The sequence below is a fragment of the Pseudorca crassidens genome, chromosome 17, assembly GCF_039906515.1.
Source record: "Pseudorca crassidens isolate mPseCra1 chromosome 17, mPseCra1.hap1, whole genome shotgun sequence".
Lineage (NCBI taxonomy): Eukaryota > Metazoa > Chordata > Mammalia > Artiodactyla > Delphinidae > Pseudorca > Pseudorca crassidens.
In genome coordinates, this window is record NC_090312.1 from 4,215,473 (window position 1) to 4,242,254 (window position 26,782).

General features: G+C 53.7%; 1 protein-coding gene across 7 annotated transcripts in view; it reads left to right on the plus strand.

Moving 5' to 3' along the window:
- TRAPPC9 (trafficking protein particle complex subunit 9) overlaps positions 1-26,782 on the plus strand; it is a 509,996-nt gene that overhangs the window by 326,093 nt on the left and 157,121 nt on the right. For 6 of the 7 annotated variants that reach the window (XM_067712818.1, XM_067712816.1, XM_067712821.1 and 3 more), the window contains one exon: positions 2,667-2,777. The exons of the other annotated variant lie outside the window; for it this stretch is intronic. In XM_067712818.1, the coding sequence (XP_067568919.1) occupies positions 2,667-2,777 (111 nt within the window). The remainder of the gene's footprint in view (positions 1-2,666; positions 2,778-26,782) is intronic. 7 annotated transcript variants of the gene reach the window in all.

A 26,782-nucleotide genomic window follows, 5' to 3' on the forward strand; every position in this document is an offset into this window, starting at 1 on the left:
TCCAACTTTACTCCAGATTCTTTCCTGCTGCTGGGCACTCCCCGCCCCCCCCCCCCTCGCTGCTCCCGCCCCCCGACCAGGCAGATGGATCTGAAGCCTTACTCTGATCTCGGTTCTTCTAGGAAGCTTTCCTGGGCTTCCCTGTACTTCAGAAAGATGGATCCAGAAAAACCAAAAAAACCAAAAATAAAACCAAAAAGCAAATAAGAATTAAAAGTAAATTATATGCTTAAACACAGATTAAAACTTAAGAGAATCATCCAAAGAGGTATGGAAAGATAACAGAGTAAATGACACGATGGTGGGCGCACAGTGCTACTGCAGTTTGGGAAAGGGAATTAATTTATGAATAATAGATAGAAAGCAAAGATCCACCAGCATCTCATCCTGCCAGCAATTAGGAGGAACAGAAACACTGTATCAAGCGCCCCATACTCAGACGGTGAGTCAGAAAAAACAGAGGACAAAAAAGTATTACATTCCGACGTTGTTCATTCCTGTGCAGTTTTCTAACAACTATATTCCGTGGGTGAAAACAGCATGTATTTGAATCTTTTCTCTCCTGCTTTTAAATATCACTTCAATTTTCTGCCTCTGATAAATGTTTTATGAATTTCCTTTTCTGATGAGAGGTTTTGCTGTGATTAAAGATTTCATCAAGTTATGACAAAGGCAGAATAGATCTTCATTCTCGAAAGCTCATTTTCCTGTGGGCTGAGTGAAGAGGCCTCTCGGAGGCAGCTGTCAGAGCTAATGAATGTTTTTCCAAGTGCTGAACCTCTGGGGAGGACACCCCGACCCACAGAACCCAGAATCAGCTCAAGACGTGTCGTGCGACGTCTCGTAGTGCGTAGCGGGACGATCAGGCTGCTGCTTCCACCATCTCCCTTGAGAGTAAGCGCACGTGTGTGTTTTGAGAATCTGGTATCTCACAGATGCCCAGTGGCCTTAGGATGCTGTCAGTCTTTGTGTATGTGAGCGCGCGTGTGTGAACCCCTGGACACGTCACTGCGCCCTCTCCACCTCGGTTCCCTTCTCTGGAAAGAACAGGGGACGCAGTTTGGGTTGGAATATGCGTCTTCATCCGCTGTGAGCGCTACAGGATTTCTAGCTCGATGTCTTGACTCTCGGTCATCACCAGCACTTTTCGTCATCTCCTGAGCCTCCCTCTCCTCTCCTCTCCTCTCCTCTCCTCTCCTCTCCTCTCCTCTCCTCTCCTCTCCTCTCCTCTCCTCTCCTCTCCTCTCTTCTCCTCTCCTCTCCTCTTCTCTCCTCTCCTCTCCTCTCCTCTCCATCAGTGGGTCTCGGGAGGACAACCTTGCAGGGCTTTTGTATGAAATAAGCAATGCAGGCAGCCGGCACATGTGGATGTGAGTCCTGTCTCCCCTTTGCTTAACAACCAGCGAAATCTTCCCTTGTCACACTTTGGGAAACACACCTGAGAATTCAGATGCCCTATGGAAGGTCATGTTTTGAAGAAATGCTCAGCTGAAAGAGACCAGAGCACAGGTCCTTTTCTGAGGCTTTTTTTTTTTTCTTCTCTGAAAATCTCCTTACCCTGTTCCTCCAGGAAGGAGGATGGCTGCTGCCTCTGTTGCTGTCTGCTCCTGTCTTAGGCCCGGTTGTCCCGTTTTGATGAGCGGACGCTTATCCATCAGCTGTCATGAGCCAGCTGCGACACTTGGTGTTTGAGATGCTGTGTTAGTTTTAGGCAAGCACTGGACCGTAATGGGGACCTGACAAATGGCAGCTAGCACAAACAAAGCGTACGTGGCTGGAATTTTGTTTTTCACATGTAGCTAATGGGTCTGTGCTATCATTTCCCAGGGCCCCACTCTGCCCTCCACAGCCATGGCGTTCGTCCCCATCGCCCCCTAGAGTCCCTGAGCTTCTTGGCGTCCTGCTCCTCCCCGGGGAGGAAGCAAAGGGAGTCAGGAGGTGGAAGGGTGGCGCCTTCCCCTCTCAAGGACTTGTCTTCTTGTTTGGGATGAAAAGTCTCCAGAAGCCGGTTATTGGCTGGAACTTTGTTCCATGGCGCTCCCCTTGGGGAAGGGGGCGGCGGGAACTTGGTTACTGCAGTTTTACTGTCTGCGGTAGAGAAGGCCAGGGAAAGGAGGTTTCAGGTGGGTGGTGAGTGACCCCAGGTGTCACCCACAGTTCTGGGGGAGTGAGGGGTGGCCCCCATGAGGACTCTCGGTGGACATGTGCACAGACAGCATGGGCACGGCTCTCTGTGGACCCCTGCCCAGCACCTGGCCTGGCACCCGTAGAAATCCAGGGCCATGACGTGGTCACTTATTGAATGACACTGTATGCCGAGTGCTTTCCCACTGGGTCACGCGTCCTAGCGGTCACACGTGTGAGGCTTGGAGAACTCAAGTTACCTTCCCAAGGTCACTCAGTGTGTAAAGGGCAGAGCTGGGTTGTGAGCATGTGTCCCAGGACCAAGGAGGACCTCCTGTCCAAACCCATTGTGTAGAATTCACAATTAGTTCAGAATGCGTCTTCTTCGTAAGCCTCTGTGTCCCGGGGTACATGACATTTTGATAAATCGTACTTCTCGTGCCCTCCAGTGGTGTAAAATCTTCGGGGGTTGGGGGAAGCGGAGTCACCCTCCTCTTTGGCTGCCAGAAGATGCTGAACTTGGCTTTGTCTGTGCACCGCAGTGCCCGGCAGTGCCACCTGCTCCTGGACGTCTTCAACTCCACGGAGCACGAGCTGACAGTCAGCGCGCGGAGCAATGAAGAGCTCGTCCTGCACGCCGGCGAGTGCCAACGGTGAGTGTCGTCACGGCCCCACGTGCTCCCTGGCCCTGCTCTCGTCACCCTGCTTGGGAGGTGCTGAAACAGTCCAGCCTCGAGACCTTAGAGGGTGGGCAGTCTGGTCCCCCTTTCAGAGGCATCACAGCCCTTATTCAAGTTCAGTGACAGGATCGGTCGTGGTTGCAAATTGGAGCCAAGTGTAAAGTCAAGGTAGAAATGAATGGTGTCCGTCCAAGGAAGCAGCTTTCAGGCACCGTGTCTGAGGACGCCCAGACATCTGGGCAAGGCCTTTCACTTCTAAATTCTTAAGAAAGCTGGGCTCACTGGGTGTTGATCTGAGGGACGCATATCAATGTCAATGGGAAGTTCCTTGGAGAAATTAATGTCACAGGAGACAGGCCAGGCAGAGGTGCCTGGAAGAGGTGCTGTGTCACCCGAGCTCAGCCTTTGGAGGGCAAAGAGAGGTGGCCCCCGTGGGCCCTGGCCAGGGTCAGCCGCAGGACGTGCCCTGGTCCAGCAGAGGCGAGCAGGGAGCCAGGGTGGAAGTAAGAGCTGACCAGGAGCAGAGCCGGGGTCACAGGGGCAGGTCCGGAGGCAGGTCGAGCTCGGTGACTCTGGAAAGAAGCTCTTTGCTGTGGTGGGGATCGCTTCCCCAGGGCCTGGCCCACTCGTACTCCTCTGGGCCTCTCTCCAGACCAGGAGCTGTGCCCCCAAGTGCAGCTTGGATGTTAGGGCCACACCCTTATAGGTGGGGGTATAGCTGGAGTAAGATATAGGTGAAATATCATTTTTATTTGTAATTGCAAAATACTTGAAACATATAGAAAATAATTTAGATACTAGCATACCATATCTCAGGTTTCAGTGTTTTGCTATATTTGCTCGAGATCTCTCCCTCTCTGTCTCCCTCTCTGTCTCTGTCTCCTTCTATCTTTCTGTCTTCTCTCTCTCTCTCTCTCTCTCTCTCTCTCCCTCAAGGAAATAAAATGTTAAAAAAAAATAGTGGACGTTAACACCATTGGTCAGTGGGGAGGAGGGAATGCAAATTTAAATCGCAATGAGAGAGCACTACACACTCATGAGAATGCTTAAAATGACAGACTGACAATGTCAGGTGTCCACAAGGAACATGAAGCAGCTGGAAGGTTCATGCCTGGGTGGGAATGTGAAACAGTGCAACCACTTTTGAAGAGGCTGCTGCAGTTTCTTACAAAACTAAACATACACGTACTCTGCCCAGCAGTTCCAACTCTAGTTATTTATTCAAGAAAAATTTAAAAACATATGTTCACAAAAAGACCTATAAAGAATGTTCCAAGCCAAAAAGTAGAGCTCAGGTGTCTGTTACAGGAGAATGAATTAACAAATGGTGGCGTTTTCCTAATGGGATATTACTCAACAACAAAAACTGATAAACTCCTAATACATCACCATGGGAGAATCTCAGGAACCTTATGCTGAGTGCGGGGAGCCTGACCCAAAATAGAATGTACCGTGTGGTTCCCTTCATTTGAGATCCCAGAACCAGCAAAACTCTTCTGTGACGGTGGAAACAGAGAATCGGTTGCTTCTGGAGAGGTTGGGATGGGCTTTGACCAGGAAGGGGCACAAGGGGATTTTCTAGGTGATGGCCATGTTGTATAGCTTGACATTTGAGTGTGGGTTCCACAGGTGCTTGCCATTGTTAAAATTTAGCCAACGTGTACTTAAGATTTGTGCATTTCTCTGAGAGTCGATTTTATATCAAAAGAAAAACTGTAAGCAGATGTTAAACTCTGCCTGTTGAAGGACTTGGGGGTGGTGTATGATATCTGCACTAGTCTTTGAAATGCCTAAAAAACTAGATTCCTGGATGGGTGGAGGGATGGGAACATGGACAGACTGAGTTGATAAAGCAAATAGAATAAAATGTTAATTATAGAATATACCAGTGGGTATATAGAGTATTCTCCGAGGAATTCTTTCAACTCGTAAGAAAATGTTGGAAAAAAATAAGCAACTGAAAAAGCAGCGAAGGGCTTCCCTGGTGGCGCAGTGGTTGGGAGTCCGCCTGCCGATGCGGGGGACGCGGGTTCGTGCCCTGGTCCGGGAAGATCCTACATGCCGCGGAGCGGCTGGGCCCGTGAGCCATGGCCACTGAGCCTGCGCGTCTGGAGCCTGTGCTCCGCAACAAGAGAGGCCACGGTAGTGAGAGGCCCGTGCACCGCGATGAAGAGTGGCCCCCGCTTGCCACAACTAGAGAAAGCCCTCGCACAGATACGAAGACCCAACACAGCCAAAAATAAATAAATAAATAAATAAAGCAGCGAAGCCTGACAGCCCCGCCCCCGGCCCCCGCCCCCACCTTCCTTTCTCTTCCTCCTCCCAGAGTCTGTGTGTCTCGGAGGCCATGGCATCATCCACGCCACACTTTACTGCTTTATTGTATTTATTTATAGGCACAACAAGCACTGTATTCAGGTTTTTTTAATGTCATTAGTGGTTCCATATCGTACGTCGTTTTCTGCGTGTCTTTATAACTTTAAATCAGCACTGTGCTCTGGAGTCGACTGTGAATCAGGCTTTTGCCTTCTGACTGCTCTTCGTGATTCGTTCGTGAATGCGCCGTTTATCCCTCTCCACGCGGATCCACCGCGAGATTGCTTCCAGGGTGTGGCTGTCTAATGTCATTACTGATGATGATGACATATAAATGCACGGTCGTATTTGCTGTCTGGGGCTGGTGCTGGGAGGGCGTTGATGGCCTAACCCTTGAGAGGAAGGAAACACTCCCTCAAGAGCTCCTTGTTCTAGGGGGTTCTTGCTGTGTGGGTGTGTGCAGGGCTCACGTGCTCGTGCACGGAGGCCGTGGCGGCCGTGCTGAGTGTTCTGGCTCCGGGGCGTGAGGACAGGCTCTTTCCTGGGCTGCTGCTGCGTCCCTGGGCCCCGTGCTGGTCCCCAAGTTGTGAAGGAGACCGTCTGCCCCCTGCCTTGTCTGCCTCGTCTAGGTGTTTTGATGTAGCCTGGGATCCCAGAGGACATCCTTCTGGTCGTCTCGTGACACCAACATAAATCCTGCTTTAAAAAAATTACAAACTGCTGAGCTTGTTCTAGGCTTGACTCACTGTCAGCCACAGAGGTCAGCGATGTTAACGACCCCATTCGCAAATAAGCACAGTGCAGTCTTGTGCTTCCGGCTTCTTCCTTGCTAAGCTTTTTGCTTAAATTCTCGTTTCTTGATGCATCTAACTCATGCATTCTTTATTCATTCATAAAATATTCATTCGATAAATATTGATGCTTTGAGAACTTGCTCTGCGGTGCCTGCGTCAGGCTCCAGGAGCCACAGGATGAGTAAGCAAAGACCCCTCATGGCCGGGAGTTGACGACACTCCCCGGCCGGGGCGGCCCTGCCACTCCTGCCTGATGGGACCTCCTGCTGTTTTGGGTGGGGGGGTAAACCGGAGGTTGTGATGCTCCGTTCTGTCTGAGGAGTCAACTTTGGCTCTGCTCCCACTGCCCCCGCTAACCCAGGGGTGACCACCGGGCATCCCAGCGTTCGCGGGGATGCAGGGAGTCACTGCACTTCCCTTTCCAGACCTCTCCAGCTTTGCCTGGTTTGGACACACGCTCTGCCTCCGTGGAGAGGGCCCAGGTCTTTGGTCTAACGGAGCAGGTCTGGGGGAGGAAGCTGTGGTGGGTGGACCTTGAGCTCAAGGTGGACTCAAGGTGGAAGCCCCTTGAGTCCTGGGCTGCTGTCCCCGTACCTCCAGGTTCTGTCTCCTTGGAGCCCAGTGCCCTCCCGGAGTCCTGAGCTCAACCCCCGAAGGCTGTCACCTGGCACCCCACACACACACCTCAGGCTTCCCTAGGCGCTCATGAGGGCTGCCCTCGGCCAGGCTCGGCCACTCTGAGGAGAGCAGGGCGGGCCAGCTCTCCCCGGTGGTGAGGGCAGCGGTGGCCCTCAGACTCTGGCTTTATCTCCCAGTGCATGGCAGGCCACCTTCCCACTGCTCCCTGGGGAGTGGGCAGATGAACCACGGGTTCTGCCAGGGTGACACAGCCTCACCCTCAGTGAAAAGCCGTATTCCTGGAATCCACGTAGCTGTGATGCTGCTCTTCTCAGAGCCCTGGCATCCTGGGTCACAAGGCATTTGACATCCTTTTAAGGGTGACCTGCAGTCCAGGAGAGGGACCAACTCCAATTAGACTGTTGGGAGCCTGCATCTGTCTCCCCCTCCCTCCGGGTAGAAAGGCGTGCCAAGTACAAGAGAAACGTGTCCTTGGAGTCACAGTTTCTGAGCCCCGTGTGTTTGCAGGTCAGGCACTCACTCCTCCTAGTACCCTCACATAGGAGATTCTGTCCGCATGTTATAGACAAGCAGACTGAGTACAGAGGTCAAAGGCACTTGGTGGGACCCAGGTCTGAATGACGCCACGGCTGAGCTTGGAATGGTGATTTAAGATGGGCTGGAGATGCTAACACCTATGTATGGAATCTAAAAAACAAACAAAAAAAATGGTCATGAAGAACCTAGGGGCAAGATGGGAACAAAAACACAGACCTACTAGAGAATGGACTTGAGGATACGGGGAGGGGGAAGGGTAAGCTGGGACAAAGAGAGTGGCATGGACATATATACACTACCAAGCGTAAAATAGATAGCTAGTGGGAAGCAGCCGCATAGCGCAAGGAGATCAGCTCGGTGCTTTATGACCACCTAGGGGGGTGGGATAGGGAGGGTGGGAGGGAGACGCAAGAGGGAGGGGATATGAGGATGTATGTATACGTATAACTGATTCACTTTGTTATAAAGCAGAAACCAACACATCATTGCAAAGCAATTATACTCCAATAAAGATGTTATAAAAAACAGATGGGCTGGAGGGGGTGGGGGGAAGCAAGTTCTGTTTTCTCCTCTTTCTGCTCTGTGCAGCCTTAGGTAAGCTGTGACTAGCGCTGAAGTCCATTGTCAAGTGTACAGGCCGGCAGGAGTCGGGGAGGCGGGGGAGCAGGCTGGGTGTCCGGCTCAGAAGGCTTTCATTCATTCCTTCAACAAGCACCTCCCGAGTGGCGAGCGAGTACCACGCCCTGCCAGGAGACAGCATAGTGAGTAAGGTCCTCACTGTGTCCTCACTGCACTTATGTTTGGTGTGGAAAAAAGGCAGGGATTGTCGCACAGGCTGAGGAGAATCCAAAGCCGAGAGGGAGAAACCCAGCTTGGGGCTGGGAAGGCTTCCTGGAGGAAGTGGTGCTAATACAGAACAGGACACTGAGTAGGAGTGAGGTGGAGCTGGAGTGCAAGGGAGAGCAGCCCAGGTGAAGGGGCAGCACACCCTGGAAAGGGGCGTGTGCATGGGGTGGCGTGAAGGGCCTCTTCACAGGCTGCACATTCGAGTTTTTAAACTGGAAATACCACTCTTATACCCGTATTTCCTAGGGATATCTATGTCATCTTATAATTTAAGATACAACGTTTCAGCAAATGGATGTAGCAAGTACCTTTTCACCTTCCTCATCTTTTCTGTGAAAGGTCCTTTGGAAATCGGTGACTCATCTCTCTTTCTGTGGCCTGGTTGATGCATCAGTTCTGTAATTAAGCACCATTAGTTAACTTCACTTTTGCCATACACAATTTGTGACGCTTGGTCTGTGCTGATTGCCTTTCCTGGGGCTCCACGCCATCGGTCGTGACATTGAGAATGTCCTCCAGACTTGCAGCTAGATGCCTGTAGTAACATTCATTTTTACCCGAGGGGTGGTGTAAGGAAGAACCCACTTTCACAAGCATCTCTGCCTTTAATCCTCATCCTCAAGCTGTGGGCATTGTGCCCGTCTCTGCTTATGTGTAAGAGAGCTCGAACTTGCCAAGGGCCACGCAGTTCGTTGTAACTGGAACCCAGGGCTGCGCAGTTGCCACCATACCCCTCCACGGGAGTTACCTACACTTCTTTAGGCTATGTCCCCAGAACTGGGCATCCCCCCTCCTCCAGTTTCAAAAGATGACCAGAAACAGTAGAACGCTTTTCTGAGTGAAACAGCATGAACTTCCTTAAGAAAATACAGTGTCGCCAGCAGCAAATGTACTGGGAAAATTAAGGTATGATAATTATTGTGTTTTTGCTTAATTATCAAACCATTAAAATTAAATTTCACGACAACCCTCATTTATGCACAAATCTCTCTTAATTTACAGTAACAGATGCCGTCTCATCCCGTGCTTCAGGCTACCCCGCCTTGTCCCGCCCTCACTCACAAGGAGCCACTGCCTGCTTGGCAGGACTGGCACGTCTGGTCCAGGCGTCTCCTCGCTGGGGAGCCTCGCCGTTGGCTGACTGAGAACAGGTCAGCCCTGTCCAGTGTCCGGATGGTGCACCGCACGGGTCCTAGAATGGCTGTCACGCCAGAGGGGCAGGGACGGGCTCTAGAGCAAGTACAACTTCGGCGCTCTGAGACTTTCCCCTTGACGCCGTCCAGGCCTTGGGGAGGGCCAGACCCTCACATCTGGAGGATCCTGGCAGGGCTCTGGGGCGGCAGTGGGAAGGCCTGGGTGCCCCACGGCATTGTGGTTGTGTTTCTAGGGTTCTCTTGATGGTCCGAGGGGTCCAGCCTGTGGCGCAGCACTGCATTCAGCCCGCAGTTTATTTCCGGTTTAGCTTTTCTTCTTCTGCCTCCTGAGTGGCTTTAGATAAGCCTTTTCCCTCCTCTAGGTTTTAACTTCTTCCCTGGTCCTTTGAGAGGCTCAGACAATGTTTCCTGTAGGAATGAACGAGCAAAAGAAGTGATCACGTGATAAGCGATGACTTGTGATCGGTTACTTGCTGGGCTGCGTGTTCTGTCTTCAACGTGTCTTTTGAGGTCGCTATCATGACCATCATCCCGATTTAGCAGGTGAAGAAACTGAGGCTCAGAGAGGTGACCAGCCAGGTGACCACTGAGGTCCTGTCCTCCTCTCATTTTGACTTTGGTCTCCTGTAACTCCCCTCAGAGGGGTTTGGGGAGCAGCCTGTGCGTCCTCTACCCCCGCGATTGTTCACCTGTGTGCAGGTGCCCTCCCTGGGAACAGTGAGTGTGTCAGCGGTGATTTCTGCGCAGGCCAACCTCTGGTGTTTACCCGAGCCCAGAACAGCCCCAGCCCTAAATGTCTAGCTCCTCCTACCAACTGTCTCCGTGTCTCTCTCTCGTTTAGTTCTGTCGAACGCTTCACGGAATCATGCAAGGAAGCCCTTGTTAGGAGCCCGGTGTTGTTGCCCTTTGCTGTGTAACCGCAGCTGGAATTTGCGCATGGCCTCCTTCCACGGGTGGCCTGCCCTGTCCCCTGCAGTCAACAAGCCTGTGCCCCCAGCCCGGTGGTCTCTTCTGCAGCCGTTATGAGTCAGAAGACTTTGTGGATTTTCTTTGTTCCTTTTTCAGGCTGGGAGGAAAGTGGGAGAGTCCTTCAGAAAGTAAACTTATGGAAACCAGGAGAAAGCACCGTGGTGTGTTCTTGTCCTTTCAGCTGCCCGATGGGGAAACTGAGGCTCGGGTTTGCTTCACAGGCCCCGGGCAGAATGACGCTGGTGCCGGGCGCCTCGCTCCCTGGCCACAGCGTCTCTGCCACCCCACTCTGCATCCCTTCCAGTTAGCGGTTTTGCAAGTCTCCTAAGAGAAACCCGATGGCGCCAGAATCAGTAGGATCCCCTAATGATTCGTAGGCAGCAAGAAGAGGGGCCAGAGCTCAGCCTGGAGAAGCATCCAGGTGGCAGAGGTTCGACACCTGGAAGGTGCTGCAGTTTGCGGACTCCGATGACAGGAGAGAGTCTCTCCTCTTCGTGAGAGGAGAAAAACCAGGTCACTCGCTTGGGCTCCACACGCCAGGCAGCTCTGTGTGGCCTCTGTTCTCCTGAGCGACTGGAGCCTCCCTGGGGCAGGAGGTGGTGCCCCCTGCACCCACGCCCTGGCTGCAGGCTGGTGTTCAGGCGCCCGCCCCGTGGACACGGGCCTAGCGGGCACAGACCTGGGGCCACACAGAGCCCAGGCCCGGTCTCGCTCGGCCACTCGCTCGGCGGTCTGGGTAAGTCGCCTGGCCTTGTCGAGCTTTCAAGTAAAGTGGGGATGCCGATGCGTGTCCTGCAGGTCGTTATAAGTCCTAAAGTTAGTCCAGGCTGTGTGCCTAGCACTGCACGTGACCCCCGGCAGGTGCCCCATGACGGGCAGGTCGTGTTATTTTCAGCTGTGAGAACGGCTCCCACCGTCCGAGCCGCCAGGCCTAGGGAAGGGCGTGCGCTGGGGGTCTTGTGCTTCCTTTCTGGGGAGATGACTGCGGAGTTCTGCTCAAGTGCTTAGTTATGACTTGGAGCCGCATTGCCCAGGCTTCTGGGCGGTGACTGACGTGGGGACAGAAGGTCCTCCTCTGTCAGGAGCCAGAGGCCACCCAGCCACTTCACAGGGAGGACTTACTATGAGGACTTGTTAACGAGGCCTGACCAGGGAACTGGTAACCAGGTAACTGGAAGGGTAGAGGGCGACACTGAGGCGTCCGCTGTAGCAGACCTGCTGCCCCTGGGTCTGGGGGCCGAGGTTATGGGCAGGCATCATTGCAGTTGGGAGCTGGGGGTTGGCGGGACGCCCGGGGTCTCGGGGGAGGTGCACCCACAGGAATCTCAGGCAGATGACCACCCCTGGGAAGTGACAGGAAGGCCCGGAGAGAGCAAGGCCGTCCCCCTGTGGTCCCTCGACCTTCGGCACAGATGGGAGAGCAGAACGTGGCCTGCAGGGTCAGCACTGCGGGACTTCAAGCCTTGATAGAGCCGCCCCACCGGGTCCTCCCCGATCTCCCCCTGGAGCCGTGTCTTGCTCCTCTGTGTGTCCATGTGCCACCTGGGCATCGGGACCTGTAAATCTCGCCTGGCGACTCTAGCGTGTGGCCCTGTGCGGGGACCACGGGGCTCGACTGGGGGTTCTTTGAGGGCAGTGTGTGTGTGTTGCTCAGCTCTGAACATCCCTCTAACACCTTGATCCACTGTCAGGCACACAGCAGGTGCTCAGGTAATGTGCATGAGTGAGGGAGTTAGCAGTGGGCGTGCTGAGTGTCATCACAAGTGTTCCCCTCCTCCTTAGGGGTCCTCCTCAGGGCGCCTCCACTCACAGCCTGACTCAGGCAGGCTTTAAGCTGACCCCATCGGGTCCTCCTGGTTCCGTTCACCAGGAAGAGGTGGTGGGTCGTGACACGGGTCTTGTGTTCTCTTTGGTGCTTATCCCTCACACTCCCAAGCCCAGTCTCCCCCAGCCACGGTGCTCCGGTTGGTCTGGAGCTAGAAATTCTGGGAACTCATCTTTCCCTTCATGGGGATTGGAGTCTGGCCGTGGAGCCCCATGTGCAGACCTCTCAGGGCCCCCAAAGGTGTCTGCCCACATGTTAGGGAAAGGGTCTCATCTTATCCGGTGGGAAGAGGAGAGTGCCCTGGACCAAGCCGAGACGTGCGCTGCAACCCCAGCTCTGCTGGTCCTTGGTCGTGCCCTTGGCTGGTCCTTCACACTCTCTGATGCTAACGCCTCATCTGTCAGATGGGCGGGGGGAAGAAGCCCAGCCATGCCCACCTCGGCACTGGGCCACTTCAGTGAAGGTGCCGAAGGGAAGGGGTGTGTCGTTATTCATTCTTTTACTTAAAAACTTTATGTGGAGAATTCAGATATATACAAGAGGTGCTGTCACAGTACTTCTCACCCAGCTGCTATAACTAGTGACTCATGGCCAATCTTTTTCATCTCTCCTTCACCAACTGCCCCATTTCCTGTGTTATTTTGAAGCAAATCCAAGACGACGTATCGTTTCATCTGCAAATATTTTAATAGTCAACATTGGAGTTCTTTTAAAAAACATAACTGCAATGCCATATCATGTTTTAAAATGAGCAGTTCCTCAATATCAATGTTTAAATTTCCAATGATCTCGGTGTCATGTTTTGTTTTTTCTTTTTTTTTTTTTTTTTTTTTTTTTTGCGGTACGCGGGCCTCTCACCGCCGCGGCCCCTCCCGTTGCGGAGCACAGGCTCCGGACACGCAGGCTCAGCGGCCATGGCTCACGGGCCCAGCCGCTCCACGGTACGTGGGATCTTCCCGGACCGGGGCACGAACCCGCATCCCCTGCATCGCCAGGCGGACTCTCAACCACTGCGCCACCAGGGAAGCCCACAGTGCCATGGGAAGCCCACGGTGCCATTCCATTTTTTGGAATCAGAATTCAAGAGGTTGATAAGTCTCACGTCCATTTTTAATCTGTAGGCTCCCTGTGCATCTCTTTTTTCTCACAATTGTTCATTGACTAAATCAGGTCCCCCAGTTGGGGATTTGGCCAGTTGGGTGCCTGTGGTGGTGGTGACCTTGCTCCTCTGACTGACTTCTTTTTCTTTATTCCTTATTAAATTGGTAGTAAGCTCTAGAGGCTTGATCATATTCAGTGATAGTTTTCTCTTTTTTTTGCAAAGAATCTCCATCAGAAGGCACTGGTGTCTGCTTATCTACTTTCTGTGATGGAGCCATGATTATTAGATCTTTTCCTTTCATCTAACCTTACACCCCAAATGCATGCCTTTTCATCCCCAGCGGATGAGTAGACATTAAGAAATTCTCTAACTCTTTTTCATAAGCTCAAAATGAAGCACACAAGCATTTTCTGTCTGAGGTTTGGAAAATGAACAGATGAAGAAGCGAAGCCGCTTCCTGTGTCTCTCCGCTCTAAAGCGTCCGGCCCGTCAGATGATTAAGGTTCATTGGTCTCAGCAGCTGCCCACGGGGAGACATCGGGGTAGCGCTGGTGCCGCTTACGGCTCTCAGAGGCCCAGCGGGATTGGGAAACCTCGTGTCCACCTCTGGTAGCTGACGCAGCCCTGGAGCTGAGTGGCTCCAGGTCTGGCAGGACCAGGCTGCGGCCCACACGGGAGTGGCAGCATCCTGACTGTCCACGGGAACTGGTTTCAGGGGCTGGTGGGGAGGAGGAGAAGTAGAGTTCAGGACGTCTGGGACTTTGCGGCACATGTTAGCCCGAGCGGCATCTGTGTGTATTTGTCATACGTTATGCTGCTTCCTCTGAAACTAACTTAAGCTTGTAAATGTTTGCGTTTTTCCAGGGCAAGGGTTATTTTTCCCATTTGACGAACAGCTCACTGCAGCTCAGGATGGGAGAGCTGGGTGTTCCCTGTGGCCCGAGTGTAGGGGGAGGTCATGAGTGGACAGTCTGGGCCAGATCTTAGTGGACCTTGGAGGCCAATGAGTCTTAATACATTTTTAATGAGGGATACATTTGAAGATGTCTTTGTCTTTTGGGTTTTCCCCGTTTTCACCTTCAGGATAAATGACAGCTTCACCCTGGGCTGAAATCCTCCTGTGAGAGCCATAGTCAAAGCCACGTCTTTGGAGGGGAAGGGTTGGTCACAAGAGAGCTCGAGGCAGGAGAGTGTCAGCTTGACCTTTTAGGAAGTGTCTGGAAGGGGTGACAGCTGGTGAGAGCCTGGGTGGTCTCAGGTAGGTCATGGTGGCTGCGCCTGGGGGCGCCCTTTGGAGTAGAGAGAAGAGTCGGGATCCGGAGACCCTCAGGAGGGAGGAAGGCTAGAGAGTTGGCGGGTGTGGGTTGTGGAGAAGGAAAGGGAAGTTTCTAGTTTGGGCAGCTGGGGGTGGTGTTGCCATTTGCTTGGCCAGCAGATGCATGGCCAGGGTGGGGTGGGGAGGTTCTGAGGGCACAGAGGCTATGGCCGCAAAGCTGCTGTCCTCGCAGGGGCAGCCCACTTCCTGCTGCACCAGAAATGCCACGCTGTGACCTTGGGCAAAGAGCGCAGCATTGGGAGCCGAAGGTCTGGCTTCTAGTTGCGTCTCTGCCAATGCCTAGCTCGTGCCCTTGGGCTTGTCATTCAGGCTGCCAGGAAACTGGGGTCTCAGTTGGGTCCTGTGAGGAAATAGCAGTGGAGCTGACTGCAAGCTGCAGGACACCTGGAAGACTTCACCGCTTTATTCTCCTCCCTCCCAGGAGCGAGACCTTGGGGAAAAGGTGGGGCAGAGGCGTGCTCTTCCCCGTCTCCCGGGACAGGCGTTCTGTATAACCGGCGCCTTTCTCTGGGGCCCCACAAGGGATCTCAAGCTGCTGGCACCCGGTTCTCCTGGCCCTGATCGGGCTCGTAGCCAGCGAAGCTCAGAGAGCCTGCTTGGGCCCCTGAGGGACTCCGGGGGCTGCCCTCTTGTTTGGGCCCCACTAGCACCTCTGTTCCCCAGCTTAAGGAAGCTCTTCCCGTTCAACCCCACACACCGCCTTTGGGCCTGGGAATGGGACGCAGATCCCACCGTGGGAGGAGAAGTGAAAGGAGGGTCGGGATCCTCGTCCCGGCCAGCAGTGTGGGGCAGCCTGAAGCTGGGCAGGCTGGTCCCAGGGCCCGAGCCTGCAGGGGTCGGCAGGGCTGAGGCCAGTCCAGGGCCCCTCCTCTGGGCTGGGAGTCTAGTCCACGGCGTGCTTATCAGCAGACTGACCGATGGCCCAGAAGAATCGCTGCGTCCTTTCTCGGACTGCCTTACCTAGCATCTTTCACAGAAGGGAGCACTTCCGCGGTGAAATTGGGCTGGAATTTGGATAACAAGGCAGCCTCACAGCAGAGTATTAGAACCACTGGTGGCAAAACTGAAAGGAAGTGGGTGTTGACATGATGGAGTCGTTTAATCTGTGTCAGTTCAGAAGGTCTCCACGAAGGTACATTGACTCAAAGGACCCGTTAGCCGCTGGAACCTGCCCACGATGGACACAGTAAAACCCGCGCTGGCAGAGGAGCTCCCCTGGGCTTCCAGCACGTGAGCCCCTGTGCCCCTGGCCTTGGAGGGAAGGGGGCGTCCGAGGCTTCCTCCTGGACCACTTGCTGACGCCTCTGTATTCTACACGGTCACGCTTTCTAGCCCTCCCCGTCAGCAGGAGGCCTCTGGGCCTCTCGTGTCATCCCCCCACCCTTCTGTCATCTCTGCGTGCCCGTTGAGGAGACAGGCTCAGCGGGATCAGGTGACCCACCCCAGGTGACACTGCCCGTGGGTGTCCGAGCCAGGGTTTGAAGCGGGCTCGTGAGAGGCCTACTGCGGTGAGCTCCCTCCTGTCGGCTCCCTGGCTCATTCTGCCTGTCAGTCGAGAGCTTCCCAGGAGCCTCTCCAGGCACCAGAGAGGCAGTTGTTACAGGACAGTGGCTTGGAGGACCCCAGAGTGTGTTGGGAGGGAAGGGCCAACGACTGGACGATCAGATAGATCAAGGGCAAGGCTACATGACAGACCTGCGCAGGAGGGGCGCCATCACCGCGTATCAGTCCCGAGGCCGTGACGCGGAGCATTTTAGCACAATAGCGGGCATCCGCCCACTCAGGGCCATCTTATCAGTTGCCTTCCCTATCTTTCAACTTAAGAATGAATATATTGCATAGGTATCATATGCACACAGTATGTGCACCGTGCATATACACGTGCTCAGGTGTACTTACACACACCTGCACACACGCATAAAACTATGAACGTTATCCTTACTATATTCAAAATACTGTTACAGCTCCGGGGGTTTGTGTGAAGTGCAGCCGTAGCTGAGAATTTCTCCACTTCAGAACTAGTGGAAAAGCCATGCCTTCAGGGTTGCAGAGACCTGGGCCAGGTCCTCCCTTCTTGACCTCTGCCTGTGGCGCGATCTCGGGCAAGTTGCTTACCCTGCCTTGGCGTCGGTGTTGACATCGGCACACCTGGGCTGATGGCGGTACCTGCCCGGGGAGGGGTTGAGAAGGCTGAGCGAGTAGCTCTTATGTACCTGCAGCTGCTCCAGACATGCCAGTCCCCTTGTGTCACCTCGGAGGTGCGTGGGGTACCCTGCTGTGTCAGTCACGGGGCATCCTGAAGGGAAAGAGGCAAAGGTCCTGTAAGGTGAGGCTGTACAGGGAGCAGACCACGCCTCCCTTCAGGAATGTATCAGTTGTCCACCAGCTGCCCGATTCCAGAGGCCAAGTCCAGTTGCCTCCTTCTGCTGTGTCCTCCCCCCTGACATCAGGGTCGTCTTGGAAATCCCTGAGATTCACGGAAGGCCGGGCATGCATCGCATCCTGGGAAAGAGCTTAAGACTGCTGATAGTAGGAGCCTGTTTCCAGGGCTTGTTAGTGACCAGGGGGCACATAGTCAGAAAACAGGCACCTGAGAGCTGTGGGGATTGTTAAGGCCATGGGGCAAAGGCTGTGAGTTTCTCCGTTAAATGTATATACATATATTTATAAAAAAAAAAGAGAGCGCGTGTGTATGTCATTGTGTACCCTCCATCCGCCTACACCAGCTTTTTATCAGGGAAAGTGTTTTTTGTTTTCTTTTCATTCTTGCTGTTGTATATTCTGTGGGTTTGGACAATGACGCGTATAGTGATGTGCGTCCATCATCATAAAATCCCCCGTGCTCCGCCTGTGCATCCTTCCCTCACCTCTGGCCCCTGGTCATCAGTGATCGTTTTACTGTCTCCTTAGTTTTGTGTTTTCCAGAATGTCATACAGTTGGAAGCATACAGGATGTAGCCTTTTCAGGCTGACTTCTGTTATTTAGTGATATGCACTGAAGGCTCCTCCGTGTCTTTTCATGGCTTGATAGCTCCTTTCTTTTTAGCACTGAATAATATTCCACTGGAAGTACCACAGTTTATCTGTTTACTTCCTGGCGGATGTCTTGGTTGCTTCCAAGTTTTGGCCGTCGTGAATAAAGCTGCTCTAAGTACCCATGTGCAGGATTTTGTGTGGATGTAAGTTTTCAGCCCCTTTGGGTAAACACCAAGGGGCATGGCAGCTGGGTCGTATGCTAAGAGTTTGTTTAGTTTTACCGGAATCATTGTGCATTTTAAAAAGCCAAAAATAATGCATACTTTTTTTACCTCTTTCATCATCCAGTTTCCAAGTACTGTCCCATAGCAATAGGAAAAAGAAAAAGAGGGAAGAAACAGTGCTGAAGTAAAATGACACATAGCATGGTGCGGGCTTGGGGCGTCCCGTTCTCTGTGTGCAGCACCCCGCCCGACCCCGTCGGCCGCATTATCTCCTGATCCTCGGGGACTTAGGGCTTCCCCACTCCTCCTGCCTTTTATCCACGTGTCCCCTACATCTCATGCTGGGGTGTCCTTATTTGCTTGCGTGTCTCTCTCTGCCCTGGGAGCCCACTCTGGGCAGGGATCATGTTCTCATTATCGCAGTGCTGGCTCCTGGCCTAGTGCCTGGCTCAGTAGGAACTGGATTGAATCACTTTCTCTATCATTCAGTTTGGGCTGAGTTTCTCCGCAGTAACAGAAGCCCCAGAACCTTAGTTACTTAGTGCCGCAGGAAGATTTGTTTCTTGCTCACGTTTTGTGTGTATCACAGGTTGGTTTAGCTCTGCTCCATTTTGCTTTCATTCGTGACCCATGTCCTCTGGAGACATCCTGGTTTGGGGCAGAGGAAAAGGGAAGGGTACAGGCCACATGATCGCTCAGGAGCATCCTGCTTGGGTGGGGCCCGGGTCGCTGCCTGCACATTCTGTTGGTCAGAGAAGTCACAGGGCAGCCCGAGATCAAAGAGGCGAGGGTGGGCAATCCTGTAGGAAGGACACCAAGCTGTGGACAGTGCTGGAGTCCAAGTACTTTCTTTGCATTTAAAGGGAAACTACCATACTTCTTTGGGTCTTCATCTTTCACTTTTTGCCATCTTTAGAGGATGGTTGCTTTTTTCCTGTATGAACATATAACGTTACAGTTGACTCTGCATTCTTTTGTTCTTTCCTACATTCGTTCAGAAGGCATTACTGGAATACCCATCGTGTCCTAAGCACTGTGCTGGTGCTGTGTGGAGGAGGGCTCACGGACATACCCACTTAGCCTGGTGTGATGCACATGTGTGCTAGGCGTGGAAGTGAATCCCTTGTTGTTTTAACTGGGGTTTATTGAGCACCTGTCAGACTCTGGCTGGAAGCCCAATCTCTGCTCTCAGGTTTTGTTACACGAGACCAGAAAGGGACTGATGTGTGTGACACCCGGCACGCGCCGGGCACCGTGCTGCCAGCTTTACAGACTTGCTTACTGAGCCTCAGCAATTGGAAGAGTGGGCAGCCTGAACCTATCCAGTAAAGCGCGAGACTGAGACCGTGGCTGCCCCATCCCCCGTCAGAGAGATTCGGGTGGGAGGGGCCAGAGTCCTCAAGTGTCCCACCCCGCACTCCCACGAGGCCGAGTGAGGACTGGAATTCGGGGCACCCGCTCTGGGATCGCATGGCACGGCCTCTCCCTGTGTCCAGCTCCCCTCTAGGACGAGACAGGACCTCATCCCCCCTGCCCAGGAACCCTCTCCTCTTATGCAGGGTCTAGCCTGGAGGAAGTGCTCCTTGGTATTGGTTGAAATCAGCTGTCTTCATCACCTCATACTAGCATCCTGTTTAAAGTTGGTTTCGGGGGTTTTTTTGGTTTTTGGTTTTTTTCAGAATTGATATGTACCAAGGACCTTTTTTCTCTTTAAAAACCTCCCTCGGAGAGAACTCGGGGTGTTGTTCTGGAAAGCCTCATGATGGAGGCTGCACGGCCCCCAGGACACCTGTCTGCCTTGCTTCCTCCATGGCTGTGTATTGCTGGTTAGGTTAGAGGGAATTCTTTTATTTCCAGTTAATTATCTCTTGCGAACCTGTTCTGCATTCAGCACACAGCAGACTCCCTACTTAACATGTATCTTCCTTGCTCCCTCCGGGACTCTTCTCTATTTTTTATAAGTAATTGCATTGTTTGTGTTTGCTTCTTGTGTTTTGGAGATGTTTCTGGAAGAGGGAAGCAGAGGTTATGGCTCCTGAATGCTAATGGACACCTTGAGAGGGGTGTCCTGCGACCAGGAGGTGAAGCTGCTTTGCTTTGGGAACCTTTGTTCTTGATAAGTAGTTCTGACGATAAAAAAGGCACTGTTTCTGCTAAACAGAACCTGAGGACCACCTTGTCAGTCCGTATTCCCAGCTCTGTGCCCAAGAGGTGTGTGCAGACCCCAGTCTGTTCACAGGAGACAGGGTGGCGGGTGGACGAGAGGACCTGATGCTTCCCCCAGGTGTTTTGCCTGACAAAAGGCAATTTTCAAGGGTGTCATGTGGGGAGCATCTGTAACCTCAGGAAGCAGACAAGCCAGTATTGCAACTACAAAAGGCATATTTCAGACCACACAAGAATATTCTTAACAAACCTTTCCAAAGGCCCGAATGTCGGAGGCCCTGTGCTAGGTGCTGAGGGTCTGCAGACGAATAAGCCGTACACTGTGCACTGCAGCTACAGGTGGTGCGGGAGGGAGCCCAGATCTGGGGAATGAAGGTGGACAGACTGACAGTTACCGCCAGCCTGGGCAGCTCAGAACAGACACGGCCCTGGGGGGCAGGGGCGCTGAGCGCCCTCACCCTGCCCTGCTTTCCTTGCATCAGTATGACGTGGTGCTTCCGTCTGTGCTCAGTCCCGGGGAGGAAGTCAGTTGCTGTTGGGATAATTTTAGGGACAGCTTTCCTCCGCTGCTTTCACTGAATAGTCTTCTCAGGTGCGCCTATTAATAGCACTGGGGTCAAAGTTCCTTGGTAGAGATGTTTCGTATTTTAGGGAAATTAAAAATCTAGCCTCTGTCAAACATTATTTTTCCCAGAATTTGCTGAGTGCTTGAAGTTACACACTCTTGCCATGTTTGTTTACCTTATTTAATCTCTTCGTGTTTTCTTTAAAAACTATTCTTAATATTATTTTGGAGATGCGGTTCTTCTGAATATTTGTAATGATTGTTTTGAAAAATACCTCTTAACTCCATCAAACTTTGGAACCTTGAAGTTGGAAGGGGGGTCTTTGAGATCGTCAGAGCCCTGACCGCTCATTACCGGTGGGGACCCTGAGGCCAGCAAGAAGGCAAAGTGGCCTTTTCAGGATCTCACAGCTGCCTGGAGGGAGAGCCAGGCTAGACTGGGCGTCCTGGCTTCTAGATCCCAGGCTGTGGCTTCCTAGCAGGGGGTTGAGTCAGGGTGTCTGAGAGAGGAAGCACCCTCAGAATCAAGTGTAGGCCGGTGCTCTGCACTGCGCCCTTTCCCTGAGGGAACAGATTCCTCTCTTCAGTCCACCTGGAGAATGTGTGCATTCTCCCAGACCCAGTCTAGCATCCTCTCTGCCGGAGGCCTGCTGAGACGCTTCCTTCTTCTCTGTGTCCCACAGTTCCTGGCACCTGCCCTGCTGTTAGACTCCACTCTGCCATGACTGTGTCTACGGGTGTCTCTCCCCAGTGAGTGGTGACGCTCCACTCACCAGCGGCCATGCATTCCTCATTGTCTCTCTCCCTAGGGTCCAGGGCAGTACCAAGGGGTTAACAAGGGCTGTAGGCAGGACAATGCCCCCCGCCTAAGAGACGTCCACGTTCCAATCCCCGGAACCTGTGGATGTGTTCCCTTACGTGGCAGAAGGAACTCTGCAGATGTGATTGAGTTAAGGACCTTGAGATGGGGAGATTACCCTGGTGTCTTCGGGCTGCCGTAACGAAGTACTACAGACTGGGTAGCTTGGGACGATAGAAATTTCTTTCTCATAGTCCTGGAGGCGGAAGTCTGAGATCAGCTGGTTGCTCTGGGAGGGGGGTTTCACACCCAGGTCTTTGTGGCTCCAAGCACTCCTGGCACCTTCCCGGCATCTGAAGCTTCCAGATGCTTCTGCCGGTCCTCACATTGCTGGAGGTTGTGCCTCACAAAGTGGGCTTTGAGGACGTTGGTCAGGGTCAGCTTTTTTTCCCATTTCCTCTTTGTCCCCTGGTGGGCATGGCCCCCTGTGGTCCACGGGGATTTATGAGCTTTTAGAGGAATGGGCCTCAGGTCTCGTGGGTCCCTCTCCCTTCCACGTCTGGATCTTCTGCCATGAAGTGTTAGGGTTTCCATGAGCATAAACGCACCTTTGTGCTGCAGCCTCACTGCAGAGCCATTTGAGAATCTATAACAAAGAGCCTTGAAAGCTTTTGAGCCAGTGAGCGAGTCCCTCCTGGGAAGCTGTCCTGATGAAAATAAATCTAAACTACAGAGTGAGGGTTGAACACAAGGGTGTTTATTTCTATGTGATTTTTAGAAACCAATATGTCCGACCATAGGGCATGATTAGTGAATTACGGTACATTTGTATAATTGACTGTTTGCAGCCATCAGAGATTGTGTTTTTATAGAGTTTGTAATGCCGAGCTCCGTTGTCACAACGAGGATTGTGATGCCAGCAGACACAGGCAAGGGAGACACGCTGCTTAGATGAGAGTAAAGCAAACGCCACGTCTGGAGCAGGTGGCCCTGGCGCCGTGGTCCGCGAGGCTGGGATGTCCCCGAGCTGCTGCTGAGACCCGGGGCGGGGGTGTTGGGGAGCCCCGCCCAGGTGCTTGCCGAAGCTCTTGGGCCATCCCTTGGGATTGTGGATCCTCCTGGCCCCAGTCACTGTACCTGACCCCCTGGCTCTGTGTCTGCCTGTTCACCAGCTGGTGGGCAGCCACCGATGCTTCCACGAGGCTGGGAGAATCTGAAGTCCATTTCCCAGGATCAGGACCGATCACCCCCGCTCCAGGCCCAGACTGCAGAGGACCTGAATTTCATGCCTGCAGCGTGGATACATGTCCACCGCTTAATGTGTGGAAGAGACAGGACATAAACTGGTATTTGTAGTGTGATACACAATGTGTACAAATCAACTAACACGCTTAAGTAAGACAAGCACGGCAAGTTCATGTGACTGGAAGGGAATGCAACAGAGTGTGCACGGGAAGAGAGTCGTGGGGGGATCTTTTCCTTCTGTTTTTCAGTGTTTATGATGTGCATGTAATAATATTATTCGAAATATATACAAGTCATTTTTTTTTAAATCCTCACCACATTGCATGGCCAGGTGCGCTTCAGTTTTCCAAAGCCATGGTGTTCGCCTACCCATTTTATTGTTGGGTGTGTGCATTCAGACTGTTCACTTTTTGTCCACCAGGAGCGCTGGGTGTCTCTGGGGACGTGGTGGCCTCGTGCTCTCTGGGGCAGATCTGAACTTGACGCTTGCCCCCTCATCTCAGCCCCCCTTGTCCACCCAGGCACCTTCCGGAGTTCGCCGTCTTGGCGGGGAGGCCAGTTCGCCTCCGCTCTGGGAGTCTTTTTTTTTTTTTTTTTTTTTTGTGGTATGCAGGCCTCTCACTGTTGTGGCCTCTCCCGTTGTGGAGCACAGGCTCCGGACGCACAGGCTCAGCAGCCATGGCTCACGGGCCTAGTTGCTCCACGGCATGTGGGATCTTCCCAGACCGGGGCACGAACCCGTGTCCCCTGCATCGGCAGGCGGACTCTCAACCACTGCGCCACCAGGGAAGCCCCGCTCTGGGAGTCTTTGTCGGAGACCCAGGCCGCCCGTTCCCGGCCCCCAAAGAAAATCAAGCGTGTCTAGAGAAGCAGCATTGGGGTCAGTGCTCCCTTGAGGGGAGGCTGCAGTGCTGCGATGCGCGCCCCGTGCAGCTGGTGATCTCGCTCTTTCACTCCGCTCCCTCCCCCTCGGCAGCTGTGGAGTCCTTTTCACTTGCGTTTGCAGCCACCGAAGCCGCGTCTCCAGCATCCCAGGGCATCGTAGCCATGTTGACTGGCTTCCTGTGTGTCATCTCCTGAAGCGTCGAGGGTTGCTTAGCCAGCGGCGGCTCCCGCCAGCCCCTTTGGTGTGCGTAGGCGGCTTTCTTCAGCGGTCTCTGTACGGCCCTGCACCTGGTGGCCAGCACCCTGCCTCACCCCTCGCCACCGCTCTGGCCTCTGGGATGTGCTCTGTCTCCAGCCCTCCGGCCGGACCACACGCTCACCTTCAGCCTCCTTCCTTCTGTTGGCTTCACGGGGTGCTCCTCCGCCGGCTCTGCCCTCCCGTTTCAGGGTCATCGTGTAGAGCCTCTCTGCACGTGCAGTGAAGTCTAAACGCCTTCGTGTGGCTCACGAGCTCCCCACCTTCCTTCCCTCCTGTCTGTTCCTCAGACAGGTGTTAAGAGGATACGAGGTGCTCTTATGGACTCAGTAACAGAAGATCCCGTCTCTGCTCTTGAGAACTTGCCGGCTGCTAGGGGGCGGATCGATGCCAGATGTTGGGGTACAGGCTGGAAGGGTCCCCTGGCTTCATCTCTTACATCATCTTCCTCGATTCTTTCCTTGTTCATTCGTTCGTATACGTGTGTTTGCCCCCTTGCGTTTTGCATCCTAGACACACCACAGTGCATCCTGTTCACACACACGTGCGTGCACGCGCGCACACACACACACACACACACACACACACACACGTGTGTTCCTTCTGCCCATAGCACATGCCCTCCCCTCACCGGCGAGTTCATCTTCCTTCCTACATTCCATGAAGTCTTTCTTCTGAGGGGCCCTGCCTGACAGTCCCAGACACAGTGCATTACTTCATTCTCCCATAACTTGTGAGCATTTTTGTGTTTTAGATGTAACCTTTTACATTCTATCCATTTGTTTCCATGTTTGCCACCTGTACCAGGCCCTAAACTTCTTGACGTAGGGAATTTGAAAAGTTTTTTGTAATCTTCATATACCTGGAGCTCGCTCAGCACGTATTTGGTCCTCAGTATATGTTTGTTGAATGAATGAAGGAATGAGACATACAGCTTATGCTTTTATACCTCTGTGCTTTTGCTTCTGCTTCTCCAGCTCATGGAACATTTGTAACTTCTGTTAGTGTTAAAATGACAGTTTCTTCTGCTCCTGATAGCGAAATGAACCCCGTCGGCCATACAGTCCTTAAGTTCAGAAACTGTTCCCACACCTGCTCCCGGCCCCACACAGCGGGCACATAGTGGAAGTCTGTGGGCTGCAAGTGTGTGCGCTCCCGTGTTCGTCTGTTCTGGGTTTCAATGTGTTCCTGCTGCTCTGTTACTACTTAAATGTCATCTTAAATTATGTTAGGAAGGAGACGGACATTCACTACTAGAATCTGATGTCCCGTAATCTGCCTTGCTTGTGTTTTTGTTTTTGCTTTTCTTGCTGGTCTCTGACTCAGAAGGGCTTATAAAAGGAGGTGTTTTGCTGCTCTTGGCTTGTTTTATAGAACTTGGTTTTGGAAGCAGTTGGACCCAGAAGGCAGATCTTAAAAAGTTAGGGGTTAAGCCTCCAGGCAGCCTGTGCACCTCCTCCCTCCTGCCCACCTCAGGGCATCACTGGGGATGGGTCCCCTTGCCACTGAGCCCCCGGGACATGCAGTCATGCAGCAGGGACAAGCAGGAGTGACAGGCTGGGCCCCAGGCCCAGGCCAGTGCTGTGGGTCCCGCACCGTTGCCGTCCTCTCCACAGCCCTGCATGGAAGCTGGTGTCCTCGACTCCCGGTTGAGGAAGCTGAGGTTCAGGGCCACTGGGCAGTAAGGGAATGCGTTAGAAAGAGGCAGTCAGTTGACACCTGGCTTTTCTGGTGCCGCGGACAGTGGCCGTGACGTCGTCTGGCCTTCGGGGAGGCCACAGACACAGGTGGTGTGTGGAGCTGGCCCGGTCAGGTTTAGAGGCGTATGTGGGATGGGCGGGAGAATCCCAAGGGCAGGAGGCAGGTTCAGAACAGGTGCAGAGGTAGAGGCCTCTGCCCGCAGGATGAAAGTGGGCTCAGGGGCCAAGTTCACCCCTTGGATGGCGTCAGCAGGCAGACTCGCCCTGACGGGAGCCTCATGGAGCGTCTCACCACGTGGGTGTCCAGACCCTCAGGAGCTCGGTGGTGGTCAGAGGGGCCTCCTCAGGGGACGGGGTGGGTCACGGGCCTCCGGTGCCGGCAGCTTGCTCATCACAGGCGACGGGGCCAGCCAGAGTGATATTTGAATCCCAGCCCCGGCGCTCATTTGCCACTGGTCTTGGGCAAGACAGCCCCGGACGTCACGATTTCCACATCTGGAAACAGTTTGTTGTGAGTCGTGCATGAGCTAACGTATATGCGTGTCTGCTGGAGCGCCTTACGTGTGCTCGATCCGGGTCCCCTTCCACCACCATCTCCTCAGCTCCATCACCCCACAGCCCCTGCCCTTCATCCACAGGCGAGGGTCTTGGGTTGTGGCTTAGCTTGGGGCTAGGCTGGGACCCCAGGCCTTGGGGGGTCTGCAGTGATGGCCAGGTGGCCTCGCTGTCCTTTTGAAGCCCCACGTCTTGCTGGGGCGAGATCCACAAGGGGTCCCGAGCCAGCTCCTGCATCCCTTCCCCTCTGCAAGGCAGCCAGTGCGAGTTGGCGATGGGGGACGCCACCTGATGGCCAGTACTTGTTTATTGGCTGGGGGCTGTCTCCACTGCAGTCGTGGCTGTGATTGGGCTCCTCCCGTGAGGTGGGGTTTCTCTCGGTGGTGCTGGTCTGTGGACGCTCTGGTCGGCCTTCCCATTCTCCTTTGTTTGTGCCTGCAGTAAAGCTTGCAGTGCCCAGGGGGCCAGGCGGCCAGGGGTGCTGGCTGTGGGACAACGGCCATTGGTGGTGGCGTCCTGTGAGAGGGCAGGCCGGCTTTACTGCCAGACGGTTCTAGGCTCCAGGCTTGGCTTCACCTCTTGCCAGCTGTGGGGCTTAGAGGAAAATCACTAACTCTCAGACCCTCAGTTTTATCTGCCATGAAATGGGGAAGACGACCTGTTCGCAAGCTCTGCCCAAAGGCCGTGGATGTGTGGAACTCGTGGCAGCCGAGAGTCCCTGACACACAGGAAGCGCTCAACGAACACCGGGGGAAGTGGTGTTTAAAGCCCTTGGCGTGTGTCGGCGTCCTTGGGCCAGGCGTTCCTGGTGGACAGGTCACCCAGCGCTCGTGACAGCCGTGACCGGGACGCCCACCTGGCCTCCTCCTACAGGTGCGGTGATGGCGGCTCAGTGGTTTGCTCCTGGTCACCTACCCAGCAGGTGCCTCAGCTGGGAGCCACACCCATCTGTCACTCAGACCCGGCATCTGGCCTGTTGGGGCCCTTACGGGCTGGTCACCCGGGGTCGGCTCGTCTTTTCCGTCAGGCACGTGCTCCCAGGGCAGTGGTCGTGGTGTCCAGACTGCTCCGTGCGTCCTTGCAGAGGGG